Consider the following 8,895-nt stretch of genomic DNA (forward strand, 5'->3'; position numbering starts at 1 on the left):
TACTTATAAACGTTTTTATAAAAATCTTCAATTTTATAAAAATATTAAAATTTGTTTTAAAAATAAAAATATGTTTGAGAAACTATTGTATAAAAACGGTTTTCAAGTTGAAAATATTTTTAAAAAACAATTTTATAATTAAAAATAATTAAAAAGATGTTTCGACGATTATTCTACGAGCTCTCCTTTAACTTGCGTTTTGTTTTTATTCTAAAAATAACAAAAACATTTCTCAATTATTCTTTACAAATTATACTTGAAGAACACAATTTTAAAAATAATTTTTTTAAATTTTTTTTTACGAATACCTTATACAAATACATACTTTAAATTTCTCTCTATTCATAAAACACTAAACAATATTTTTATTAACCCTACTCCATACATCTTATTCATTTAGGCATGTATGTTTTCACTCAGATTAAGAAAGTGTTTGAAAATGAAAATTTTGTCAGCAATTTTCCTATTTTATTTTTATTTAATGAAGATTTTAATAGAATAAAATAATTTTATAAATAGTTAATGATATTAATTTAATAGAGATAAATTGATAAAGAATTATAAAAAATAACAATTGAATCAGATGGAAAAGAAAATATTTTTTAAATAAATGAGACAAATGAGTAAATAACACTATAAGGCTCTGTTTGGTAGCCTATATTATTAATATGTGTATAAATCATCTTATTCAATCTCGCGTTCTTCTCGTCATATTATTTATCCATCTATTAATTATTTATTTTACATCAATCAAATCAATAATTATTTATCTTACATCAATTAAATTATTTAATTTAAATTACTATATTATTCTTATAAATAATATTATTAATATTTTATTTATTTTTAAAAAGACAAAATGATAATTTATCATTTTTACATAAAATATAATCAATCAAATCAAATAAAATAAAATCTAACAATCAAATCAAATACTATAATTATTATCATTTTTATTTATTTTTTATTAAATTATATTATTTATTTATGTATTATTTATCTCGATCATACCTATCAAATGATACCTTAGTATCATTAGATTAAATAAAATTATTTCGAAAAAATTATGTCGTTAATTTCAGAACGAAAACTACATTTAATACGAATACCTTTTACTTAAATTTCATTTCCCAAGAATCGTAGCTAGCCCTGCAGCATTAAATGTCGTGAGTTCATCGAAGACACTTGTCGTGCATTCATTGGCCAACACTCAAATCATTCTTAGCGGGGCTTCACCTTCCTACCCTTCGATGACCTTCGTTTTTATTCTCACTTCTATATTAACAATTATAATCCACTCAACAGATCGATCATCCCCCTAAATTTGCAAAATCCCAGTTCAAATTTCACTCACTACTGTGTGTTTTTTTCACCCCTTTGATGCTCCCATTCATTCACAAGGCTTTCAGATTCTGAGCTGAAATCTTGAGGTACTTGTCGACCCTTTTTCTTGCAGCTGTCATTTCCCTTCACCTGCTGTTCTTTTTGTCTTGTTGTCTTCTTCACTGCTTGCTTGCTACATTCTTGAACTCGTAACCCGTGTAAGAAAAAAACACCAAATTCTTGAGCAGTAATTCCTCTGAAAGAACTGTTGTAATGACTATATATGTTTAATTTGTCTGCAAGAAAAAAAAAACCCATCTTTTTTCTGGGATCATAGGATATTAATGTGGCTGTTTAGTGTCAAGAAATGGTTATTTATTGTTTAAGATTTGTGGGTTTGGTATTGACTATGAAGTTAATTATTGAGTGTTTAGTTTCACTATTTGTTAGTATCAGTTTTGTTTATTAATTACATGAGATAGGCATAGCCTAGTTTTCCAATTTGGTTATTTGTGTGGAATTGTACAGTTTGTTGCTTTATCTGCAATCTATTTATTGATGATGTACCTCTCAACACACTGCTTTTTCACATGCATTTTTGTGTGGAATTTTGAATTGTGGTGCAGTTAATGAATGGCTACCAGTCCCTTACATTAATGGTTAATGCTTCTTTGAACTTTGCGGTCATGTAGGGTATTTCTTGTCTGCAAAAATGGTAGCCAAGGCCGAGAAAGCCGGCGGCGGCAGCGGCGGCCGAGAAGCGGTCGCTAGTGCGGCGGCTGCAGGGTCACGGCGGAGCAGAAGTTTCAACAACAAACCCTCCTGGCTTCTTTGCTCCATTGCTGGTATAAACCATAAACTCGACATTGCTGTGATGAGTGGATCATTCTTCAATTCTTTTCTTTGAATTCATTATTTTTACCTTTTGGGTAATCATGGGTAAAATTATTAGTGCCGTAAGATTTAAATCTATGCATATTATAATAAATTCAATCACATTGTTAGATTCAAGAATTTGTGACAAATCCAGAATGGCCAATTTCAAATTTAGTTTCGAGTCACCAATTTAGATTTATTTAAATTTTTATATAGATATATAAGAAAATACATATTGGTACATAAATTAAAGAAAAGAGACCCAAGTTTTGAAATTTGATTGTTACGTGGGACCCTGATTGTTCCTTGGCAAGGACCTTTCTGAAGTATGAAACGAGACCTCACATTGTTTCCCCTTCCTTGGCTTTGAGTGAAGAATCCAATGACAAGTCCTTTTCAACCCCTATATAATTAGGGGACCCCACTACAAGTTTTTATAGAGAAAGCTGAATTTTTTTTTTACTATTTTCTTGTATACCTATTTTCATATTCAGGGTACATGTTGGAAATTTAAACAAAAAAATCTGCTATTAGTCCAAAAATGCTGCCCTAATTTCTGGAGTGTAACAGATGCATTTTGATTTGATTCTGATTCGGGTTTTCAATGATATGTCAGCTTGTTTGCATGTTTGAGAAATCTGATGATCTTCTTTCACATGATCCTTCTGTCTTCTGCACAAGTACATTTTTATCTTTTGTTTTCTTGGTTCAGGAATCTACCTTCTTTCCTCATATTTTTGTTTAATTTTATTTTATATAACTTTCTTTTGGTGACTAGGAACCTATGGGCTATAAAATTGTAACTGGATATAATGTTATTTTATTATGTTTCTTAATATTTGACTGGAATTAAAATTCAGATATAAGTATGTTGCAAAAGAAAATTAGTGTCAAAACAAGTTGGGTAAATAATATAAATGTGTTGATTAATTTTGAATTTGAAAGGATGGGCTGCTGTATTCTGCTGCAGTGGTCCATTTGGCATTCGAAATTCTTTTGCACATTTTGAATTTGAAACTTCTCGGTTACAAACAAACAATGTCTATATCTACATTTAATGCAGTTCATTTTCAAATTTTACAGACTTTGACGATCGGATGAAGCTGATGCTGACACGTAAAACACCCAAAGAAAACAGTGCTGCTGCTGACAGTTTTGCGGCAAGAGCCAATTCTTACTACCATGAACGGCCACAGCTACTGGCTATGCTGCAGGATTTGTACAATGGTTACCTCTCGTTGGCCGACCGATATTGCCAGGCGCTTGCCAAGAACCAACAGCAACACCAGCACAGCCGGGGCTCGTCCCCAGCTCCTTCCCTGAAACTTGATGGAGCTTCGTTGGTTGACGAAGGAGATACCGGAGAAGTCATTGATTCTGACGCTGAGAGTTCGCTGTCGTTTCAGCCTCCGAGTGTATCCGTCGTACAAGCGAAAGAGAATGATGCTGATTTGGTGATTGCAGATTTGGTTATGAAGACTGTGGAATATGAGATTGTTTTGAGTGAACTTGCTGTAGCTGAGAAGCGGTCTGGTGAGGCATTGAGGAAGATGGAACTGCAGAAGAACCTGTTGGACGTGCTGGATTCGGAACGGTTGATTCTGCTGAATGACAATGCGACTTTGGGGTACAGGGTGACGGCGTTGGTGGAAGAGAACAAAGGGTTGGCTTCTGAATCACTGTTTTTGAAGAGGAAGGCTACTGAGCTTGCAAGGTGTGTGTTGAAATCAAGGGAGGATCACAGGGTTTGCATGCTGAGCGGGAAAATCGAGGATCTACAAGGGCAGATTTACGGGTTGGAGAAGAGGAACAAGGAGTACTATGAGAGGCTTGTGAAGCAAGAAGAGAAGAACAAGGTGAAAGTGAGAAAGAGTAAGGAGGGGGAACAGGTGACCTTGGAGGACTGTTTCGAATCTCATGGCGGAGGTAGTGGTGTTGCGGGTTTGATGAAATGCTTTCCTGTAAATGTGAAAAAGGTCGGTGATCAGAATCAAAACCGTGGGGTTGAAGGTGGCGGTCACATGGTTTCTAAGTTGTGGGATAAAGTCAAGAAGTTTGATCCGTTTCTCTGCGGTCCTCACTTCAATTCTGCTACTTGCTGAGGAAAATTAAACCATGTTAAAAAATTTCAAGATCCAAATGTTAGTAAAGTATCTGCTATCTTCTTTAATCAGTATAACATATTTCCAAACTCGGACTCAATCTGATGCTAATATAATATATATTGAATATTAATTCTCAATCTCATCGGGTAGCATCAGCATGTACTACTCAATAAATTTTGATCACATGCCTATCCTAAACCAAGGTTACTTAGATTGAGCAAATTGCACAACTCGCGTGAACAATGCGACTTAATGTTTTTCAATCGTACAAGTTAACTACAGTGATGAGCCGTAAATTTAGTTAGGCAACTAGTAGTTAAATGACTGAAATTATCTCTTCAATGTATACAAATATGGTAGACATTTAACACAGAAGAGCAGACAAGATTTCAATTCATTTTTCATCCATGTGATTTGTTTTGCTATCATATTACAATTTAAACTTTTAACATTTTGAACATTCTTCTTCCTCTTTATTATATAACCTCGTCGGTAGTTCTAAGGGGCACTTGTTGGTTACTCTCCTGCATAGGAGATTATTGACTTGTAGCAGTACATAAAAGGTGTCTACTTTTAACAATATAAACTCTGACCAAAACTCAAGCATCAGTTAATAGCTTATATACAAGAACAAGGACAACTGATAGCAAATATTCACAACGGATCTTGGGTTACATATGAAAGAGGTGCAATGGAACCCCATCCTTGAAATTTTATTAAGCAACGGCTGCTTCAACTACAAAGAACTGCTTCAACTACAAAGAACGGAAGCACTTGCTGGTCATATAAAACATCTACAGAGACAAAAAAGAAACTGAAAAGTTGGTATTACAGAGATATAAGAGAAGCCAACCTTTAGTGTGTTAAAGCTCTCTACGTCACGAGAGAGATAAAAAATCATCCTGAATTTGCATGAGAAAGTTTCTCTTGAAGTTTTGCAATTTTAGCCTGGCATCAAAATAGTGGAATGAATGCTACCCTGTTCATAATCTACAAGATTATCAAATTCTTAAACGTCCTTTAGGCAACTCTAGCAGTGAAAAAGTAACACAAAATGATAAAAGACAGAAGACAAAGTATGTCGGAAACTAAAAATTCAAACTTAACCAAACTCCAAAGAGAAGTTTAATAACAAAATTATAAAAATATAATTCTTTGAAGAGATGAGATTCGTGGACTTGAAGAAAACTATGTAATCCTCCCTGTCCCTTCAATTGGTATAAAGCTCATTCATCAAATAATGTGAAGATGATATGCTAATAGAGATTATTACTAAAGCTTCAAGTGCAGTGCTTAGCTTCAGGTGGCAGGTGGCAGATAAAAATATAATTCTTTGAAGAGATGAGATTAGTGGACTTGAAGAAAACTATGTAATCCTCCCTGTCCCTTCAATTGGTATAAAGCTCATTCATCAAATAATGTGAAGATGATATGCTAATAGAGATTATTACTAAAGCTTCAAGTGCAGTGCTTAGCTTCAGGTGGCAGGTAGCAATATCACGTCTGAAGAACGGAGATGTCGATAGTACCTTGAATGATTTTGAACGACGAATAGATGGGTCTAACTCTAAAGCAATTGAGTAGGACTCCTCAGCTGTGTCAAATCTATCCATGGCCATGAAAACATCACCTTCACAAATATATGCCTGTACATGTTATGTTACAAAATGAGACTTGGATTTCAAACGAAAATTTGATCACACTGAAGAAAAGACAACTGTATAGCACAAAAGAGAGAGAACAGACTAACAGGTTCGTTCACATATAAGTTTGGAGTCATGCTGGAAATTATAAAACTGGGTAGAAAAGTGAGGTTGCGAAATCGAGACAGTAAATTTCTTGTCTTTCTTTCTCAAGGAGCTGTTCAGACAAGGTATTTCAGGAATTTTTTCTGGTAAATTACATAAATCTACATCTTGGTTTCTCCAAACACGCAAAACATGAGGTTTTAAGAAGGCATGTATTTTAGATTTTGGGTCTAAAATGGCTAGTTGTAATTACTTGTACATCCGTCAGTTGAATTTAATTTTTTTACTGAAAAAAGGGGAAATAAAATTAAATTATAGTAGGTGGCATTTATATAAATTCAGCTACAATATTGTTACAAAAAATTATTGAAGGATGGTGACAAAGTTTCTGCATGTAATTATGATTCTTGCGATAATATACCCGAAATTTTCCAATCAATCAGAGTAGCAGCAGAAATTGGTAGGTTCAACATTTTCAATGGGTATAAACAACAGACACGGGCAGTGAGATTTTGATCGAAATTTTGCAGCCAAAGCAATAATTCCCCAACTTCGATAATATCAGTAAGAATTACACGGACCTGAGGGTAGTGGGGTGCAAGAGTCAAAGCCTCTTTAGCATCCTCGAGTGCTCCAGATACATCTCCCATTGCCAGCCTTGCAGCAGACCTGGAGAAGAACACATGGTCATATGAGCCTTCTAATTGGTTTGAAATATTCTTCCAGCAAGTTAAAATGTGCAGTAGTAAGAATCAACAGATTAACATCATGATGCAGGATTCAATCGAAAATAACAAAAACAAGATGTTTGAAAGTAAGCTCTTATGATGGCACTCGTTGACTGCGACAATTATGCCAGTAAAAGCATTTCTTGGATGAGATATTTTGCTACAAAATCTCGTTCTTTGGATCAAAATGAAAGCTCCACATACCTGTTCTTGTAAAGGGTATGGGCACCACCAAATGGTTTAAAATCTATAGCCTGCAAAAACAAAATAAATGTGATTATAACCCTCTCTGAACTGACCCACCCTTGAGCTTCTACAACCAAAGTATTCAATTTAGAATCCTATTAAGAACCAGTAGCAACAGAAAAACATAACACCAGACAACAAAACATAAGGTTCTAAGCTTCTTCATCAAGTGTGCATCGCCAAAACAAAAAATACAAGCATTTAGCTAGGCAAAGGAAGTATCATATCACATAGACTCGCAAACTGCTATATCAGCACAGCAATTTTTGAGCAGTGGTACATTGTCTTTGTTCATTCCATCAAGTCCAACCATGAATATTTATTACCAAATTTAGCCATTGATTTTCCAAGATATACATTTTTATTTCATATTTAACCTGTATTTTACGAAGGGAAATTTACTATTAATTGTAACACAGCACCAATTCCCAACCAACTAATTTTAGTTATTAGAAACCATGAATATATCTCAAACTTATCTTAATCTTACTCAAATAAACAGTTCACCCCTATTCCTTAGATATTATATTTGAAAATTTAAACATAGGAGCATCAAGGACTGTAGAACAAGCAATATTCAGAACTCCTGCTTGTTTCCAATACCAAATTAAAGATAAATATTCAAGATTCTTCCGCCAACAGATAAAAGTTCTAATCTTTAGTTTTACAAATGGAACCTGTGTGAGTAAAGTATGAGCCTGAGAGAAATCGCCCCGTTCCATCTCAGCCTCTGCTCTCTTCCTCAACGCCAAAGCTTCCAAACACTTGATCACGCTACTCTCCACTTCATAATCGCCAATCCCGCAAACATAGGCCATCGTATTCGCCGCCTTCTTGGGGGTCCCGCAGTGCCCAACAAAAACAGCCTCCGGCAGAATCACGAGATTGGGGCCCAACCCGCACTTCCCAAGACACCCGCAAGAGTTCACCGCCACAGACGGAGGGGCAATCCCTGAAAGCACCTGCAACACATCCAAAGAGCCTTGCTTTCTGCATGTCCGATTCGTACACACCCTTATTTCGATCTTTTGAGGAGGCGAAGACGATGCTCTCGGTGTTGCACTGTGATTTTGTCTTCGTGTACGTGTACTACCATCGGAAAATGGGAAATGGAGGGAATTCGAGCGGGGAACGTTGAGTCTTGTCTCCATATTTAGGCCAACGCTGTTACGGAAAATTGTCGGTAGAAAATTCTTGGATAAGTAGTACAAAGGATATTCGGAGGCACCTATAATATTTTTTATATCTTTGTTTCACAAAATTTATCTCTGTTATTGTTCTTACATGAGTTTTTTTTTTTTTCAAATATAACAATTCATTAATAATAATTAAACATATTTGCACACACATATCATGTGACGAAAGTTTTTTTATACTTAATTTTAATTAAAAATATAATAAATTTATAGCAGTAAAAATAAATTTTTTTGTTAAGAATGATAACCAACCATAAATGGTTAAAACATCATTTCTTCTATTAGGTATTTCTTATTCCATTAGTTTTTTCAAATAATTAGAAATTTAAAAATAGATAAATAAAATGATTGTATTATATATTAAATAAAAATAATTAAATAAAAAAGAAAAGAAATAAAAATAGTGGAGAGAAATAGTTTTAGTGTGTGTATGTTTTTAAAATATTTTTTAATATCTTGACATACCAAGAGACCAACTAAGAGTCTCTTGCATAATAATAATTAGTGACGCAGCACACGCGTTGCATGTGTAACATAATATATATATATATACATAATTTTTTTAAAGGTGATTGAGTTTTTTTTAGTATGAAAGTTCTGTAAAAATTTACATAAGAAAGGGCAAAATAGGAAAGAAATTTTGATGTGTTTATGTTCATGTCATACCAAAAAG

At 34.0% G+C, this 8,895-nt stretch overlaps 2 protein-coding genes across 5 annotated transcripts; one reads left to right on the forward strand and one right to left on the reverse strand.

Moving 5' to 3' along the window:
- Nucleotides 1–1,257: 1,257 nt before the first annotated feature.
- On the forward strand, nucleotides 1,258–4,438 carry LOC140881493 (kinase-interacting family protein-like). The gene is made up of 3 exons (XM_073286849.1): nucleotides 1,258–1,430; nucleotides 2,016–2,168; nucleotides 3,283–4,438. The coding sequence occupies exons 2-3, from the start codon at nucleotides 2,036–2,038 to the stop codon at nucleotides 4,299–4,301; spliced, it is 1,152 nt and encodes a 383-aa protein (XP_073142950.1). The 5' UTR covers nucleotides 1,258–1,430; nucleotides 2,016–2,035; the 3' UTR covers nucleotides 4,302–4,438.
- LOC140881494 (uncharacterized) lies at nucleotides 4,161–8,203 on the reverse strand. 4 transcript variants are annotated; one of them, XM_073286850.1, is made up of 6 exons: nucleotides 7,704–8,203; nucleotides 6,985–7,034; nucleotides 6,634–6,721; nucleotides 5,834–5,950; nucleotides 5,158–5,252; nucleotides 4,161–4,297 (listed from the first exon to the last, which is right to left on the reverse strand). In XM_073286850.1, exons 1-5 carry the CDS (start codon nucleotides 8,175–8,177, stop codon nucleotides 5,202–5,204), a joined length of 780 nt encoding a protein of 259 aa, XP_073142951.1. In that variant the 5' UTR covers nucleotides 8,178–8,203; the 3' UTR covers nucleotides 4,161–4,297; nucleotides 5,158–5,201. The 4 variants fall into 4 exon arrangements, with proteins under 4 accessions (XP_073142951.1, XP_073142953.1, XP_073142952.1 ...); XM_073286852.1 differs by lacking the exon at nucleotides 4,161–4,297 and adding an exon at nucleotides 4,761–5,040; XM_073286851.1 differs by lacking the exon at nucleotides 4,161–4,297 and adding an exon at nucleotides 4,761–5,059.
- Nucleotides 8,204–8,895: the final 692 nt, after the last annotated feature.

The sequence above is a fragment of the Henckelia pumila genome, chromosome 2, assembly GCF_033568475.1.
Source record: "Henckelia pumila isolate YLH828 chromosome 2, ASM3356847v2, whole genome shotgun sequence".
Taxonomy (NCBI): Eukaryota; Viridiplantae; Streptophyta; class Magnoliopsida; order Lamiales; family Gesneriaceae; genus Henckelia; species Henckelia pumila.

Excerpts from the sequence above, each read along its gene's own strand:
- LOC140881493 (XM_073286849.1), top strand. The coding sequence starts at position 2,036 with ATGGTAGCCAAGGCCGAGAAAGCCGGCGGCGGCAGCGGCGGCCGAGAA. Across the intron at positions 2,169-3,282 it reads GCTTCTTTGCTCCATTGCTG|ACTTTGACGATCGGATGAAG; the intron begins GTATAAACCATA and ends CAAATTTTACAG.
- LOC140881494 (XM_073286850.1), bottom strand. The coding sequence starts at position 8,177 with ATGGAGACAAGACTCAACGTTCCCCGCTCGAATTCCCTCCATTTCCCA. Across the intron at positions 5,951-6,633 it reads TTGCACCCCACTACCCTCAG|GCATATATTTGTGAAGGTGA; the intron begins GTCCGTGTAATT and ends TAACATGTACAG. Across the intron at positions 5,253-5,833 it reads GTCGTTCAAAATCATTCAAG|GCTAAAATTGCAAAACTTCA; the intron begins GTACTATCGACA and ends TTTTGATGCCAG.